This window comes from Amblyraja radiata, chromosome 5 (genome assembly GCF_010909765.2).
Source record: "Amblyraja radiata isolate CabotCenter1 chromosome 5, sAmbRad1.1.pri, whole genome shotgun sequence".
NCBI classification, from domain to species: Eukaryota; Metazoa; Chordata; class Chondrichthyes; order Rajiformes; family Rajidae; genus Amblyraja; species Amblyraja radiata.
This window is the reverse complement of record NC_045960.1, coordinates 70819213-70838490: the sequence shown is the minus strand read 5'-3', so window position 1 is coordinate 70838490 and position 19278 is coordinate 70819213. Positions and strand designations below refer to the sequence as shown.

The following is a 19278-nucleotide window of genomic DNA, read 5'->3' as shown; positions in this document are numbered from 1 at the left end:
TCTTCGCCATCAACATGGAAGGCATTAGGTCAGCGGAAATGGGGGTGGGGTGGGGAATTCTGCACCACACCCATTCTTTAACAAAAGAAAAGGAGCAGGAATAGAAGGGATTTGGGACCGTGAAGAGATTTGCAAAAATATATATACACGGGTTGTCTGCACTTCGGCAAATGGGGTGTACGAGACCGATGCCGGCGTGGCTGCCGCTTTCTCCCGGTTGTCCACGCTAGCGTTAAAGACTCGCCCAACCGCGCAGATTCAAACGCTCACATTGGTGCAAAAAAAGTTTAAAGAAAAACTTAATCCAGGTCGTGTTTTGCAACAAATCGGAAATAAAAACAAAACAAAGTGGTCAGATTTGATTACATTTAATACCTTGCATGAAAAGATTATTTTTTAAAACACAGCTTATACTTCGGTATATAATTCTGTAAACAAACGCACGTCTTGGCATCAGTGCGAAGCTTCGCCATTTTCTGGTTGGTTTTAAAACTGAGTCGGTGAATGACCACCTCAGTACCATTTGGGAGACGTATCAAAAATATCGATGGATCTTGGAAAAAGTCACCTTTCGACCAGTACAGATGCTCAGACTAATGAAAACACTGAAAATATCTCCCCATTGACCCATTTTCTTTTCTGTGTATATCGCGCGTGTCCCAAAGTTTGTCGTCAGTGCTGCAAGAAACAGTATTTTGCTCGGAGGTCGCGCCCGACCACCTGCGATCGTCCGCTTCGGGCGGGAGGCGCGACCCTTCAGTTAGTTAGTCAGTCACACACACTCTCTCTCTCTTTCTCTCGCAGGTAGGCTGGGGCCGGCTCTTCAGTCGGCGAGTAAAGTGCCAACGTGCCCCTTCCACTCTTCCCGTGTCTTATTCGCCGGATCAGAGCTCTTCCTGCATCAACATGTCCCTTAAACAAAGCAATCCAGCCGGGGAGAAACCCACAGCATACAGTCCTCGTCGCTTCTCACAGGAGAACACACACATCAGCGTCTGCATACACAGACACACACATACATACATACATAACACAGACATTGGCATATTGCAAGTCAGTCCGAAGGCTACACCCCATGCGGGATGCCACACAACCCACCCATCGACCCGCGGGTCTAGCGGGACAGTGCCGTCCGCGATCAGTGTGAAAAGTTCATCTTCCGCCGAATTAAATTAAAATAAACAACAAAAAGAACAGTTCTCTCTCTCCCAATGATCGGTCGGCTCTTTCGGAGCAAAAAGAAAAGAAAATCTATTCCCCACACCCTCTTTATGATCCCCATGTTTTCTTCCTAGAGACTGTCCGCATCTTCTTACTGTTCAAGCACCCAGGGAAGGGGAGAGGTCGGCTTGCTGAGTGACTCCAGCTGGTCGCTGGGAAGCATCATAGGACGGTGCAGCAGTGGGCGCAGCCTTGGCTGGGCCGTGCTCTCTTCTGCAGCGCTGCCCGGGTCGCGGTCTCGAACACTTCCCGCACCCCTTCTTTGGTCTTGGCCGAGCACTCCAAGTAGTCGTAAGCTCCGATGCGCACGGCCATGGCGCGGCCGTCCTCGGTCCGCACCGGCTCCTGCTTCATGCGAGCCAGCTCGTTCCTGACGTTCTCGTCGTTCCGCAGATCTTTCTTGTTGGCCACCAGGATGATGGGCACGTTGGGGCAGAAGTGCTTCACCTCCGGCACCCACTTCTCGGGGATGTTCTCCAGCGAGTCCGGGCTGTCCACCGAGAAACACATGAGGATCACGTCGGTGTCGGGGTAGGACAGGGGTCGCAGACGGTCATAGTCCTCCTGGCCCGCCGTGTCCCACAGTGCCAGCTCCACCTGTTTGCCGTCCACCTCGATGTCGGCCACATAGTTCTCGAATACGGTGGGCACGTAGACCTCGGGGAACTCGTCTTTGCTAAAGACGATCAGCAGGCAGGTCTTGCCACAGGCACCGTCGCCAACCACCACCAACTTCTTCCGGATTGCAGCCATGGTCGCCGTGTCTGTAAACTTGTTTTATCTCTCCTACTGAAACAGTTTCTTTCAATTATTATTATTATTATTCTTTCTCAGCGCAACTGAATGGAGGCGTGCGATCAATGCAGCAACGCGGATTTTAAAGCTAAACAGGTCTACTTTGCATCCTCCTCTCAATCACTCACAAGCAGGCAGTGAGTGAAGCCGGCTCCTTCGCCTTTTAAAGGGCCGGCGCTGTCTCCTAAATATAGCCATCCAATGGCAGACTCCTGGTTGAGCTCATCGGCTCCTGCCGCCGCTCGTTGATTGGAGCCGCGCTGCTGGACAGTGCGAGAGGTCAGCTCCCGTTCTGCAAGAAACAGGAAGGGAAACAGTTACCACTACCTTCCCCCACACTTGAGGAAAAAATAAAACAAGTTTGCGAAAGGATTCGGTCTGATTTACTCTTTTGACATTCGAATCGGCAGTTGTCAATGAAAAAATATATAATCTCTGAAATGCTTACAGATTTGATCTGCTTCGAGTTGTTGCACAAACTAAACTGCCAGCATTTGGGAAGTGACACAACGAGCCCAGAGTTCTGTTTGGGAAGCAATAAATCACGCCCAGGGCTACCAGTATTTTGAAACGATAAATAGTGTGCTGTTAGTATTTTAGAACCGAAAGACCTTTAGATGAGTCACCGGGATTGTCAGGTTTTAAAAGTGTATAGATCCTAAATTAACCATTAGCTTGCATTTGTCTGTGCCAATCTATAACAGTCCATTGTGTAAGAAGGAACTGCAGATCCTGGTTTAAACCGAAGGTAGACACAAAAAGCTGTAGTAACAGCGGGACAGGCAGCATCACTGGATGGAAAGAATGGGCGACGTTTCGGGTCGAGACCCCTCTTCAGACTTTCTTCAGACATAATTGTCCATTAGTGGCCATTAAATTGTGTTTGTAATTGATGGTCAGCAGTAGTGAACTATCTTTGTTTCCTCAAAGTATTAAAGAAAATACACCATTTAACTCATTGAACTCTCCAATTTCAGGTAACACCAGATGCTGTCTGACCCGCTGAGTTACTCCAGCACGGCATTTTACTCAATATACCAAACTTGAAAAATCAGATTAATTTGACAAACCTGTAAAATCCCACCATAGCCATGAATTCTCTCATCATATGACAGTCCCGCCATCCCGGGAATTAAACTTGTGAACCTACGCTGTACTCCTTCAATAGCAAGAATGTCCTTTCTCAAATTAGACCAGAACTGCACACAATAATTAAGGTGTGGTCTCTCCAGGGCCCTGTACAACTGCAGAAGGACCTCTTTGCTCCTATACTCAACTCTTCTTGTTATGAAGGCCAACATGCCATTAGCTTTCTTCACTGCCTGCTGTACCTGCATGCTTACTTTCAGTGACTGATGTACAAGGACACCCAGGTCTCGTTGTACTTTTCCTTTTCCTAATCTAACACCATTCAGATAATAATCTGCCTTCCTGTTCTTGCCACCAAAGTGGATAACCTCACATTTAATCCACATTATACAGCAGCTGCCATGCATCTGGCTACTCACCCAACCTGTCCAAGTCACCCTGAATCTTCATAGCATTCTCTTCACAATTCACACTGCCACTCAGCTTTGTTTCATCTGCAAATTTGCTAATGTTACATTTAATTCCTTCATCTAAATCGTTAATGTATATTGTAAATTGCTGCGGTCCCAGCACCGAGCCTTGCGGCATCCCACTAGTCATTGCCTGCCATTCTGAAAGGGACCTGTTAATCCCTACTCTTTGTTTCCTGTTTGCCAACCAATTTTCTATCCATGTCAATACCCTACCCCCAACACCATGTGCTCTAATTTGGCCCACTAATCTCCTGTGTGGGACCTTATCAAAGGCTTTCTGAAAGTCCAGGTACACTACATCCACTGGCTCGCCCATGTTCATACTACTTGTTACATCCTCAAAAAATTCCAGAAGATTTGTGAAACATGATTTCCCCTTTGTAAATCCATGCTGACTTGGACTGATCCTTTTACTGCTATCCAAATGCACAGCTATTACATCTTTAATAATCAATTCCAGCATCTTCCTCACCACAGTCAGGCTAACTTGTCTATAATTCCCTGCTTTCTCTCTCCCTCCTTTCTTAAAACATGGGATAACATTAGCTCCAATCCACAGGAACTGAGCCAGAATCTATAGAACATTGGAAAATGATCACCAATGCGTCCACGATTTCTAGAGACACCTCCTTGAGTACCCTGGGATGCAGACCATCAGGCCCTGGGGATGTATCAGCCTTCAGTCCCAACAGTCTACCCAACACAATTTCCTGACTAATGTGAATTTCCTTCAGTTCCTCTGTGATAATAAATTCACCTGTTTTTGTCTTCAAGGGACCCATATTTGTCTTAACTATTTTTTTCCTCTTCACATACCTAAAGAAGTTTTTATTATTCTCCTTTATATTCTTGACTAGCTTACCTTCGTACTTCATCTTTTCACCCCGTATTGCCTTTTTAGTTACCTTCTGTTGATCTTTTAAAGTTTCCCAATCCTCTGGCTTCCCGCTCATCTTTGCTATGTTATACACTTTCTCTTTTATTTTTATACTGTCCTTGACTTCCCTTGTCAGCCACCGTCGCCTCTTACTCCCCTTAGATTCTATCTTCCTGACATTTTAAGTATTCTCAACATTTTCCATTTTATTTCTGATTCTTCACTCTTTGCTTTCCCACATTACATCAGTGAGTATGAATAAAATGCACTTCATCAACCTATCCATGATCTGAGGTCATATAAGGTCCCATAAAAATGCAAGTTGTTTTAATTACCTTTCTTATTAAAAATGGCACATTATAAACATACTACACATTTATGTATTATTTAATTCATTATTCTATTGTAGCTTTCAGTAATTTATTCTGATGAAGAAAATTATAACAGAGATGCAAGGAACTTTAAGTGCTGTATTTGATAGTTTTCAGTTCAAAAGCAATGCAATTAAAGTAAAGTTTTCATCTTAAAAAAATGTTTAGCAGATCTTATTTTGCCAAAAGAAGAAATCTAGATTAAAATGGCGTACCTGAATCTAATTATATGATTTGGCTGTATTAACCTCAATGTAAACATGTTTGCTTTAAAGAGAGCACAACTCCTGTAAGCATTATATATTATTAAGGCTTTGTATTTTAAACATGAACAAGTGAACAAATGGTGCCTTTTCTTGCAGTGAAGTGCAGTGTAAACACACATTTGCACATATCAAATGATCTTTGAAATAAACAGAGCATAATATTTATCAATTTATGTAAATCTGCTAATTTAAAAAAAAAACCTTAGCACAAGATGCTTATCAAGTAGCAAAACAGTTGACCCCATATTTTCTCTTGCCACTGATTACCAACCAAAATAGTAAGATTAAACGAGAACTTACCAGTTTGAAGTTTGATCTTTATTTTATGAGGAGGAACGTTGAGGGAATACGTGAAGAACCCCGCCTACGGCGCATGCGTGTCATTCTTCAAAGCAGCGGTGTGAGGTCACAGATAGAAAATAATGACCTAAGATAGTAAGATTATTAAAGAGATACCAGTTTAAGATATGACCATATAAGGGTGGGAGCGGAGGGCACGTATTCCCTCAACGTTCCTCCTCATAAAATAAAGATCAAACTTCAAACTGGTAAGTTCTCGTTTAATCTTACTATTTTACTTCGGAGTCACGTGAGTGACTTCGTGAAGACTTCAAAGCTCTGTGACCTCATGCCGTGGAACGAGTCCAATCTTCACAACTGCCTTGGTAGTTTGGGAGAAATTGTTACTGGTATTTAAAAAAAAAAAACACAATGATACCAACATTTTTAAGCAAAAATTGTAAATAATATTTATTAAATCAATTTATAAACCTTATAAGCTTCAGGTGTAAATTAAATAGAACTCAAAATTTTGCCCGAAAACGTTTCTTCTTTTCTAACTGGTTTGTTGTAATATGTGCGAAACGTTTTCTCTGATGACCATCCTATGTTCTGAGGATATTGTCCATCGGTACCTCCAGGCGATTAGCTGCTGATGTAGATGCAGCCCTGGTGGAGTGAGATTTGAATACATTAGTGTCCACTCCTGCCTGAACTAAGCAATATCTCAGCCACCGTGAAATGGTCTGAGTCGAGACTTTATGGTATGGCTTCTTATGGCTAATTAAAAGAGCCTTTTCATTGCCTCGGATAGCCTTCGTTCTGTCCATATATAACATGATGTGTTTTACTACACAGAGACGTTCATCCTGTGGATAGGCTATGAACTCTATCACCTGACCCGCTGATCCTGGTCTATTTTGCTTAATAAGGCCCTGGATCACGAAAATCAGCCTTCCTGTCGCCTCCGTCAAGTTATCCAATCTTAACTTCTGTAATGACTGGACCCTTTGCGCTGTGACCAGCGCCATAAGCATAACCATTTTCATAGTTAGATAGTTTAGCGGTAATGCCGTAGCCGGTGACCAATTCCGTAACATTTTTAGGACTACGCTCACATCCCAGATTTGGCTATATCTAGCCCTTGGTGGGTTAGTGTTAAAGATGCCTCGTAGCAGTTTTATTACTAGAGGATGTGAGCCGACACCCTGTCTTTCTGTGCCTTCCCATAAATAACTGGACAAGGCACTCCTAGCACTATTGACCGTGCTGTAACTGAGTCCTTCAAAGTGCAGGCTTGTGAGGAATTCTAGGACAGCTGGAATATCCACCTTTCTGTGGTCTAGATTGTTGTCCAGGCAGTATTTAGTCCATTTCTTGACATGACATAAATATTGTTTTTGAGTGGAAAGTCTCTGTGCTGCTGTGATCATGTCCACAGTTCTATCAGATAAACCCATATGCCGAAATGGTTCCTTCAGAGTCTACAAACCAATAAATTTAGATAATTATGGCAAGGATGGCTGTCCCCAGTCACCGGATGCACCAGCAACTGAGGACTATGTTTTAAAGTAATATATGGTGTAAGCACCAAATCCTGCAGCACCGAGAACCATGGTTGGGTAGGCCAATCAGGTACTATGAGAATCCCAGATGCCGAGTCTAGCTGAATTTTCCGCAGTACCCGATTGATGAGGCAGAAAGGAGGAAATGCATAAATGAACCATTTCCCCCAGTGCAAAGAGAATGCATCTGTAGCTTCTGCCTCAGGATCTGGTTCCCATGATATATACCTAGGTAACTGATGATTTAACCTGGATGCAAAAAGATCAATATCCGGCCTTCCGTACTTTGCTGTGATATCAGCAAATATCTTTCTGTCTAACATCCATTCCGTATTTTCATTAAATTTTCGTGACCTGGCGTCTGCCACTGAATTAAGTATCCCTGGTAGATACGTAGCCGATAACCAAATATTCCTTTGGATACACCATTCCCAAATATGGTTTGCCAATTCATCACAGGATATTGATATATTTCCACCCATATGATTTATATATGCCACCACCGTGGTATTGTCTATCTGCAATCTAACATGCTGGTTAATCATTCCCGAGCAATAAGATTTTAAACCATAAAAAGCACTCAACATTTCTAAGTAATTTATACCCTTTGTGGTAAGTAGGTTAGTTTCCTGTATATTCCATCTCCCTCCAGAGCTCGAGATGGTATCCGTTGCTCCCCAACCCAGTGCACTGGCATCTGTTTGTAATACCACAGATGGGTTTGGAATAACTATTGGGTTGGAGCTATATATAACATTTTGTTCCCACCATTGTAGTTCTTTTATAGCTCTAATTGTTAGCTCCATAGGCCTATCAAAATGGCCTCTATTAATTTTTAGTGCTCTAATTTTTTCTCTCTGTAAATTTTGGTAATGCAATCGTCCAAATTGAATGGCAGGAAACGTGGCTATAATTTTCCCAATAATCCTGGCTACCCGTCTAATGGATGGTTTAACGGTATTAATAAGCTCTGTGCAATCCTTTTGGAACTCAGTGGCGTTCCCTATAGGTAAAGTCACTAACATATCAAGTGTGTTAATAGTGAACCCCAAGTAATCAATATTAGTTGCAGGTGTTAATCTTGACTTAATTGGATGGATAATGAATCCCAGCTGTTCCATCAATTTTCTTGTGGCAACCACTGCTCTACTAGCCAATTCATAAGTTTTCCCCACAATCAAGATATCATCCAAATATGCCATCACTCTATAGTTTTGTTGTCTAAGAAATGCCAAAGCTGGTTTAAGAATTTTTGTGAATAATCTAGGGGCTGACCCAACCCAGTGCACTGGCATCTGTTTGCTTTAGCTCTGTCTAATTTGGTAAGCATATAAGTTCTGTCCGGTGTATGTTGTACTGGAGGTTCTTGTATGTGTATAAACTCTATAAGATATCCCTTAATACTGCTAAGGATATACCTATCCACAGTTAACTTACACCATGCTTCCAAATGAAATTGCAACCTCCCTCCAAGTTCTGTGCTCCTTATTAATTTTTGAGGCACAGACCCACCTACCTCCATGGTTATCGGTGGTGTTACTTTCTTGGTCTTAACCGAGGTTGCGGAGGGCCTTGAGGTTGAAAGTGGGGTAAATGTTGAAGTGGAGGCTTCCGCATTTTCCATTGTGGGCGTCCCGGGCCAACCCCTAAAAAAGGACGCTGTTGCTGGTTTCCTCTGGCCTCTCTCCAATTTTTCGTACTATACATACTAGTACTTGCTTTTTTAGTCGTCCCATAAGGATGATACCGTTTTCCGACATATCCTTTGGTCGCTTTTATTAGGCCCAACGTTTTGGCCTCTTCCTCCAAATCTTTGACCTGTTTTGATAGGTCACCCCCAAACAACAAATTTTGAGGTTTTATGGCTTTCTGTTTGCACAGGATTGCAAATTTTGGGTCTAACGTTGGCTGAATAGCCCCTTTCCTGATGTTGTTCAGTTCAAATTGAACATTGCAAAACAGTGCTAAAGCGTCTTTCATGTCATTGGACATATCCACATTTTCCAGCCTACGGGCCAAAGCTGTTATACCCGCCGAGAGTCCTTTACTAGCATTCTGTATTTTTATATCCAGACTCCGAATATCCTGCCCCACGTGTCTCCAAATGCTTCGGTTCACCTTGGGTACATTCAGAGCCGCACAATTTCGCGGAGGTAAATGTCTTGCCCATACCTCAGCTAAGGTATCAGTTTTGAGGTGATGGGTCGTCATATAATCAATGCTGGCCGCCATCCTGGCCTCTAGGTCTTTTCCAGTTTCTTCTTGCTGGAAATATGTGTGCACCATGTCCAGCAACTGTGTTCCCTCATCCTCCATATGGGAACGTGGCTCTGACTCTTGTTCAGAGTCCGAGTCAGGCAGCCCTTGAACACCCTCTTCAGATGAGGATGATATGTCCAGCAGCCTTTTCTGGCCATGCTCTGAGGGACTTACACCTGTATGTGTGCGGCTTTTATCCATTTTCTGGAGCCTGACACTATGGAGATGTTCCTCCCACAACCGCTCCAGCCGACTTTCGTGCTCTCCCGCACTAGTCGCTCGCGGGTGTTTCTTTTTAGCCCACCGCTCCTGCCGACTTTCGTGCCCTCGGGCACTAGTCGCACGCGGTTTAAATCGCAACTCGTCGCCATGCCTACCGGCTCTGGTTGCTCCCGGCCGCTGCAAACGCCGTTTTTTCGCCGTCCCGGTACTCCTCCAAACAGATAGATGACGGCCCCACATGCTGCAGCCACTCGTACTGTTTTCCGAGCCCTGCAGATGCGATCGCTGCCGGCTGCTCTATGCCCTGCAGCTGGTCATCATCACTGCTATACAAGTAAGTATTTACCGGCGATTTTTCGGGCTCACTTTCCCAGCGGTTCGTTTTGCGTTTCGCCTTCCCGCCCGGTCTAGAATTAGTTTTTCCCGGCGCGGGGTTTGAATCTGGCACAGCTGGCTCAACGCAAACTGCCTGTGCCGTCGGCTGCTGCTGCGGGTCCCCGGCACCTTTACCGCCGACATCCTGCAGCTTCTTCACAGCCTTTCTGCGTCCTCTATCCATTCCTAAAAAACGGTGAAAATGCAGAATCACTTACCTGCCGTCGACCGGCTTTTTAACTCTCCCGTTCAAGGGGACGTCCTCCCCAGGTCCGACACGTTCAATGCGTGTATGCGATATGACACGCATGCGCCGTAGGCGGGGTTCTTCACGAAGTCACTCACGTGACTCCGAAGTAAAATTACAATGTATTTAGTTACAAGCACACGATCAATTTGATTTTCACTAACAAATGTACTGTATTCCTGCTCAAAAAAGTTTTCAAATTTATTCTTGATAAAGCTCTTGAAAATAGTCTTTTTGTTTTTCAAAACGCCTTTAAAGAAAGCTACTGAGCAGCAAGTGCTAGAACCACAAATAAAACACAATTGATGTACATCATGTAAAATTCACTTCACAGCACAATCCAGTATCAGTGCACATTTATATTCACAAGTTCTGGACAAAAGAGAGAGCGAGAGATGTTTTTAAAGACAATTCCTAGATAAGTACAACCCTGTAATTATCAAATATACCATATTTTTGCTGTTTAAAGTGATTGGTTTTGATCATTCTTTTGGTCTAGAAGTTTCATCATTGAGAAAGCTGACTTTTAATACATTTTCTGAAACTATTTTCTTAGCAATCCAGTTACCTGTTTATGCATTGACATATTGGCACTTAAATGGGAAGAGCATATGGATGTAAATATATAATAGAACAAAATTGTTATAAAATCATACATAATGTGAGACAAGAAAGCATAATTCTACAGAATGGAAAGATTACATAAGCTAGAGCTTAATTAATTGTACATAAATATAAAACATTAAAAAATATATTGTTTGCATGTAAAACTTAGCAAATTAAAAATGGTCTCGTGAATATGAACCTCATGATGTAATAGTGCTCCATGTTGTGTAACATGTGTTTGAACCACTTGCTACATGTGTTTGCAATTTGTATGGGCTAATTTACACAAAGAAAGTAATAGGCTTTGCACTTCATATCTGTTTATATTTTTTATATGGAATAAAGTTTATTTTTGAAAATAAAACTAAAATGTTGCCATCTGCACCAGATTGTGCTCGGTACCGATGTACCAAGTGCCGCTACGTACTGAAGTTATACTCATCTCCGGTTTGGCAAATGATAGGCCTAGCCCTGTTACTGCTCAATGTCCCAGACAGCTGGGCTTTGCTGCAATACTTACCCTTTGTGGAAATGGTCTTTCAGAGAAAAGGCTTTGAGCCACAAATCTATCAGGCAGTGGGTCTGCACAAAATGTTCTGCAGGCACCATAAGACTAAGACATTATGGATCTTGTGGTTCCTTGAGTAGACCGTACAGATCATCTGCCAGAATGCCCCATCACCGCCACCAGAACTCACCCACAAGAATCAGGAACCTTTTGTGTCATTGCAATCTCACTCTCAACACATGTGGCCCTTGGGACAGTTCGAGTGAGGAGGAGACAGTCGCTCACCTATTTGCAAAGAGGGTCTGGATAAGGATGCAAGGTGCCTCGTCACAGTTCATTCTGAGCAACGGCAATACAGAGTGAGATTAAACCCATTGTGTTGCCTTATGTTAGACTGGGGTGACCTATATCCAGTCAATAAACAGATTCTCATACTCACTAAATTGTTTCTTGAACTGTCCCGTGATTTGGATTTCTCATATAAAAACCCTATTGCCATAGAGTTACCTTTTATCATGAGCATTAATTCTTTGATGTGAAGAATTTTTTCATGAAAGCGCGCATCACGAAAGCATCATGAAAACAGGCCATTGATTTGCCTGTTTTAGTGGACATTAATCTGGTGACAAGTGAATCCAGTGGAATTCTTCCTGATACTTCAACAAAATGTGATGCTGGACAAGATCGCCACCCATAGGTGAAAACTAGTATTAGAATTAATCAGTCTGAAGAAGGGTCCCGACCCGAAACATCACCTATCCATGTTCTCCAGGGATGCTGCCTGACCTACTGAGTTACTCCAGCTCTTTGTCTCTTTTAAAAAATTAGAATTAAGGGTTGGCATTGGAGAAGGGAGTGTGAACTGTGATTGATCAATGGTGGTGTCAGAGTGAAAGGGACAAACGGGCTGAAATTTTTGAGAGACCAGTTAGAGCAGAATTATCATCCACTGTGAGACCTTCAGAACATTCAAAATTGCTCTGATAAAAGTAGTTACATTTATATCAAGTTTAAGAAGGAACTGCAGATGCTGGAAAATCGAAGGTAGACAAAAATGCTGGAGAAACTCAGCGGGTGAGGCAGCATCTATGGAGCGAAGGAAATAGGCAATGTTTCGGGTCGAGACCCTTCTTCAGACTGAAGGGTTCCGACCCGAAACGTCGCCCATTTCCTTCACTCCATAAATGCTGCCTCACCCGCTGAGTTTCTCCAACATTACCATACATTTATATAAAAATCACTGCCCATGATTGTGAAATTGGCATATCTGCAATTACCTGATTTTCTTATTTGTAAATTTTGAGGTGTGATCACATCACTGATTTATAACATTTGATCAGAATCAGGCATTTTGCGGGTTTGGTTTAAAGGGAGATCATGTCATTGCATGGGTATATACAAAAAGTAATTTTTACAATAAATGATGCGCACATCCTTTTAGCAATCAACATTGGTTACAATTTTGCTGAATGATACAAGGTAACCTTCAATAGAAAATTTCAGCTGATTTGGAACATTAACAGAGGTGTCTGTCTAATGATCATGAAGGAACCTTATTAAGTACTAGGTTCTGCCTTAAGAACTATAAAGGCATGTTGTTTTCTGCTGCCTTTTTCTAGTGACTGGAGAGTTTAACTCAATCTTTGCTGGAAGTGTACTGTGATTTCTTCATGATTTACATTAGAAATCCTTTCATTTTGGCCTGGCATGATACGGTAAGTGTGGTGAAAATTTGCACTGAAAACATATTCATCAGATCTGGTAACAGCAACTAACTGTGAACAGCACTTAATAATAGACCTGGTTAATGACATAGCAAAAAAAGGTTTTTAGAAAACAAGTTACTTGTAGTTTTGAAGATGTAACCTCCGTGATGGCAGAATGAAATGTTATATCACTACATTTGCATTTTTTATTTATTTTGTCAAACACTAAACATTAAAAGTATTGGTGACACTAACGTCAGCGTCCAAGCCAGAGGCACTTCCAGGCTCTTCACACTAACACCTCTGTGTCCTGTCAGCCTTCCCTCTGCGCCATCCTGCTCCCTCCATGATACCTCCCCTGAGCCCCCCACCCCCTGACCCTGTATCAGAGCCCAACCACAAAACTTTGTCATATCTTCAACATCACTACTATCCAATGCTCAATGCTGTCCTCAGCAAAGACCTTACCTTGGTATCACTGTGTCGACACCTCAATGAGTTCCAAGTCCACCAAGATTTTGTGCTCTTCTACCACCGCTTCCTCCTCCGGGTTTAGTTCTTTGGCAAGGAATCCTCGCCCCCTAATCACCCCACACCATCCTGACTGATGATTATTTTTTCCATCTACAACACTTCTCCTCCTCCTGACCATAATGTTGCCAACTTTCTACCCTCGGAAACTTTTCACCCCCAACTGCCACCACAACATCAACTCTCTCAACTTAGAAGTTTGGAGTCTTCTTAGAGATTAGAAGAATGAGGGGGGGGTGACCTCATTGAAACATACAGAATAGTGAATAGCTTGGATATAGTGGATGTGGAGAGGATATTTCCACTAATGGGAGAGTCTAGGACTAGAGGTCATAGCTTCAGAATTCAAGGACGTTCTTTTAGGAAGGAGGTGAGGAGGAATTTCTTTAATCAGAGGGTGGTGAATCTGTGGAATTCTTTGCCACAGAAGGCTGTGGAAGCAAAGTCAGTAGTTATATTTAAGGCAGAGATAGATAGATTCTTGATTAGTATGGGTGTCCGAGGTTATGGGGAGAAGGCAGGAGAATAGGGTTAGGAGGGAGAGATAGATCAGCCATGATTGAATGCAGAGACTCTCTCCACAAGTCCTTGGTTTGCTCATCCCTATCCAACTATCCCTATTCACTACTTTGCTCCTCTTTGTTGCTCCAGGGGAACTGGAGATAGCAAAGCAGAACAGAGGGAAGCGGCCCCCGTTCGACTCCAGGGAAGGAGCGTTCCGTCAGTGGAGGGGGGAGAGGCGGCACCGGGACCGCACACGCTGCGGTCCACAGTCAGGGTACTGAGCCGATGCCCAGTCCGCTAACAGCTGTCTGACCAACAGCAGCGGGCTGGAGGGAAACTAAAAACCGGCCGGTAACCCCTGCATACTCCCGACAAGGAGATTCGCCGCCCGTGAACCGCAGAAATGCCGCCCGAAAACGGCAGGCAGCCTCTAGCAGCAAAGCCAGCAACCAAACCTCGGGCTGGAGACAGACATGGAAGATGGAATCGGCACTTCAAACTACCGCCCGAGAGCAAGTAAGTGTCTGTTCTCCAAGCCTAGAGTAAGGTCATGGAGCCAAAAACTCCAGCGAGACTTGCCTCAGGAGCAGGGGCAAGCTCGCCAAGGGAGCATAACATTCCCGCTCCAGTGCACTACAGCACTGGCCATCTCCCTTATCGAGGGATCGATGGCGACCAGGGCTGGGCTGGTCAAGAAGAGGGGTCACTGGCTTAACAACATCGGGAGTATGCTTGAGGTACAGGATCAGGAAGAGCTGCTGGGTGTGGCCGCTATGTGGCTCCACCACTAGCGAGATGGCTTTTCAGTCTCAACTGACGGCCAGCTTACTACCTGTTCTTTTCAAAAAACCTCTCCAAGACAGGTAGTCATGAGGCGTTGGATTACATCACGCCTCCCCTAAATTGCATTTACTCAAAGTGCCCACCATTATTGGGGGGTACATTGAGCATAGCTTTTAAAACCCAAATATCTTAAATTGCATTTGATACCCCTGACGTCGGCTATAATTTTCACATGCTCATTCCAGAGGGGCAGGGTAGTATGGCAAAACACCTGACCCTACTGTTCATAGTATGCTCCGCAACTTCTCGAAGGAAGTTATAAAACCTGCCCTCAACCTAAAAAATTCACAGGACTGTGAGAACGCCGACCTCACAACCACAGATCCTGCTATCTGGCTAAGTTACCAAACCAAGCCTAAGAAACTGGACGAAGTATCCAAAGTATTCGGCATCAAGAAGGCAGGGCCTGGAATGAGCACCACACAAAACCAGACAGCAGTACCTCCACGCGTCCACCAGTAGGCGTCTACTTAAAAGTACTGGTGAAAGCTCGGGGCCCGCATGCCAACCCCCGTAAGCCCTTTCAGGCCAGGGTCCAGAGCGGGCCCCATGGAAAATGCGCCACCCCACAACACCATCCCTACAGACAAGGAACCAGAAACCGAAGAAATGAACACACCACTAAACAACAGTGAAGACAGATAAGTATGGTTCCTACCGTCACATAAAAGGTGAAGGGTTTGTACTAACAGGGGGGGGAAATCACACCTGGGTTGGGAACATGAAGAACTATCACACTTGGTAGTTATATACCAAAAGTATTCAAGGATAAAAATTTAATTAAGAAACCCATCACTTCTCGGCCTTTTGGCTAAGATCAAGTGTGGTATCTGTTCTTAGTTTAATATCTGATACATCCCTTATCTGGGGACCATATATTACCAGTTCAGCATGCACCCCAAGGGGTCTACCCTCCCACTAAAAAAGAACATGAGGGACTAGCTAACTAGAGAAGATATACTAGGGGTCATAAAGAAGCCTAATATGAACCTTTGGTACCAACAAACCCAAGATGGTGAATGTTGCACCATCATTGATATACAAGGGGTCATAAGAAGCCTAATATGAACCTTTGGTACCAAAAAACCCAAAGATGGTGAATGTCGCACCATCATTGACTTTACCACTTGAGTATTTTCACCAGGTTACACACTTATGGAAAATTGTAACTGCCACCATGGATTTCCTAGGATACTTTATGGTGGACATCAACTTAAAAGATGCATACTATTCAGTACCCATTCATAAAATTTCGGAGATACCAATTTACCTGGATGGGGTAACTATGGCAGTATAAATTATTTACAATGGCTAATATGAACCAAAACTGTTCCCAGATATTCAACCAGCCCTGACACTATTAAGGAACATATCATCATGGCATGTCTCTATGATATTAACGACAGACAAATCCATGGGAATAGCTAATCAGCAGCATTAGCTACTAAAACTTATTTAGCCTGAGCCTGTCATACAATCCAGATAGATCTACGTTGACACCATCCACAACTATTGACGATCTGGTATTCAATTAACTCTACCCACTCATCTATAACATTGCCATAAGGAGTCAGCATATGACACAACCTGTAACAATTAATGGTAACAATCAACCAACCATTCAACAAGTGGCTAGAGTAATTGGGAGTTAGTAGCAACATTACCAGCTGCTTAACTTGAACCTTTCCATTAGAGCTAAGGTTCTAATGTTTAAACTAAATACCCATACCCAGAACATGGTGGCAAATGGACTAATCTGGAGTCATCATCACTATAGACACTGGACGTAAAACCTAGTTGGAAATATTGAGCACGTTCTATTGGTAAAAGCATATTATTCAGTAGTGCACCATTTATATGCATGTTCGTTTATAAATTAACAACATCACAGTGGTGGCATATACCAACCACTTGGGCAGAATAAAATCGATATCATGTGACAATTTATTTAACAATTGGTAACCGTATGTCGTCAAACATATTCGACCATCAGCAAACTTACCTACCAGGTGAGCTAAATACTGTAAACAGACATATTAAACCAAAGTATTTGCTGAAATTACAAAGCAATATGGAACACCAGATATCGATTTCCCTGTATTTCAATTGAATCACCACGTACCGATGTATGTCGCATGAAACCAAACTTTGAGGCAGCAGCAATGAATACATTCCCGCTGAACTAGGGGGGGGGGGGGGGAATCTAATCTCTATGTTCTCCCCCCTTTTTTCCTACCTCATCAGTCAGGTACTACGGCCTCATCAGTCGGGTACTACGCAAACCCACAGTCATGGTTCCCAGTGGTCCTCGACATGGTCATCAAAACCCTAATGATTTCCCAATAGCCCAGACTTATCAACTCACCCAGTTCAGGCATAAACCACCCATGCCACGATAAATTAAACTACTGAGTTGTAGATTTGAAAAGACCATTACTGGGCCTGGGTTGCAGAATTGGGAAGATCACTGCTGGGCCTGGATTGTCAAATAGCACTATCGACGCGATGATAGCATCCCATCGCATATCCACTAGGGAACATACTTGGCGAACATCAAGAAGTGGGAAGATACTATTCAAATACAGGAAATACATATTCGACTACAACAAAACCTGTACTGGAGTTCCTGGCAGGTCTTCACCACAATGAAGGACTCAGCTACTGCACCATCAACACAGCCAGAAGTGCTCTGTCAGCCTACTTAACTCGGACACCAGGACAACAGGCCATAGGGTACCACCCGCTGGTGATCAAATTCAGGAGAGGCATATTCAACTCTAATCCCCCAGACCTAGGTACACCCAAATCTGGGATGTCAGTGTGGACCTGACGTACCTTAGGGGATGGTCGCCAGCCAGGTCCCTCACCCTGGAACAGCCCACCCTGAAGACGGTCATGCTGATGGCCTTGTCTCAGCACAAAGAGTCCAGTTCCTCCATCTACTACGATTGGACAATATGGTTTACTAGACCGTGTTACATTTACCATTAGGGGCTGGTCAAACAGAGCAGACCAGGAACATCAGGTCTAGTCATGGAATTCCGGGCATACCCACCTGAACCACGGTTATGTGTCATGACCCACTTATTGAACTACATCGACACAATAAGTAATCCTCGAGGGAGAGAAAAAGCCTTATGGGTCAGCCACAAGAAACCTTATGGTCAGGTGACGAGCCAAACTATCTCAAGTGGCTCAAGCAGGTACTGGGAGTTGCTGGAGTACATACTAACGTGTATAAATCTTATTCCACCAGGGCAGCATCCACATCAGTGACTAAGAGGATGGACGTGCCTATGGACCACATCCTGGCTACAGCGGGGTGGTCTAGGGAGTATACGTTCCAAACATTTATAACAAGCCGCTGGCAGAACCTGTATCGTTTGCAGAAAAAATATTAGAATCTGCAAAAAATATATAATTTAAGCCCGGGGGAGCATTTTGGTCTTGTTATTGTTAATAACACCATTATTGTTTTACAAACAGATTCATGGTTGATTACGATAACATACTTCCTCCCTCGAATGACTTCGGCAGCGAGTGAAGTATGACCTGTTACACGGTTTGATATCACAGAGCTTTAAAATCTTCACGTAGTCACTCACGTGACTCCGAAGTAAAATAGTAAGATTAAACGAGAATTTACCAGTTTGAAGTTTGATCTGTATTTTATGAGGAGTTACGATGAGGGATTACGTGCCCTCCGCTCCCACCCTCAATAATAGAGATCAAACTGGTATCTAAGCTCTCCTTTTCTTTACTATATTTATTTCAATTACTGTGTCTTTCTGTGATTCCACACCGCTGCTTTGAAGTATGTCGCGCATGCGTGCTGGACGGGTTCTTCACGTAATCCCTCATCGTAACTCCTCATAAAATACAGATCAAACTTCAAACTGGTAAGTTCTCGTTTAATCTTACTATTATTTTGCTGAACTCTTGCACTCTGTCCACCAAGTTTGTTGGAGATTCTGTTTGCTAGTCATTTTAACTCTCTTCTCATTCCCATATTGACCTTTCTGCACTTGGCCTCCTCCACTGCGAGAGTGAGGTCATACACAAAACTGGAAGAATGGGATCTTAGATTTTGCTTGGGTAGCTTACAACTGAACGATATGAACATTGATTCGATTTCATGTAAACCCCCCCGACCCCCACTTCCCTCTATGGTATCCCTTTCCCAACCAAGGGTGCACACACATTTCCCTCACAATCCCCATCAACCTGATTCTTTTCCTTCTTTCCGCTCATCTTTTATCCCTCCCTACACCAAGCCCCATTCCATTTTATCCCTCCTCTTTCCCCAACCCTGTCCTTTTCCATCCATATCCCTACCTCCAGCTGTACATTTTATCCCCCTCTTCTTTCCTTATCAGACACCCTTTTGAAACATCGTCATTTCATTTCCAGCCTTTGCACTTACTCCACCCATCTGCCAATTACAGCCACCTCCTCACCTGTATCCACCTATCACTTGCCAGTCTTTATCCTACCCTAACCACATTTTTCCAGTCTCTCTCCTTACTGCATTGATCTGAAGA

General features: G+C 43.6%; 1 protein-coding gene and 1 pseudogene across 1 annotated transcript; one reads left to right on the top strand and one right to left on the bottom strand.

Annotated features, from left to right (window-relative positions):
- Positions 1 to 352: 352 nt before the first annotated feature.
- rhob (ras homolog family member B) lies at positions 353 to 4687 on the bottom strand. The gene is made up of 2 exons (XM_033021530.1): positions 4680 to 4687; positions 353 to 1985 (listed from the first exon to the last, which is right to left on the bottom strand). Exon 2 carries the CDS (start codon positions 1972 to 1974, stop codon positions 1384 to 1386), a length of 591 nt encoding a protein of 196 aa, XP_032877421.1. The 5' UTR covers positions 1975 to 1985; positions 4680 to 4687; the 3' UTR covers positions 353 to 1383.
- Positions 4688 to 15528: 10841 nt separating this feature from the next.
- Positions 15529 to 15639, top strand: LOC116973853 (annotated as a pseudogene).
- The last annotated feature ends 3639 nt before the right edge of the window (positions 15640 to 19278 follow it).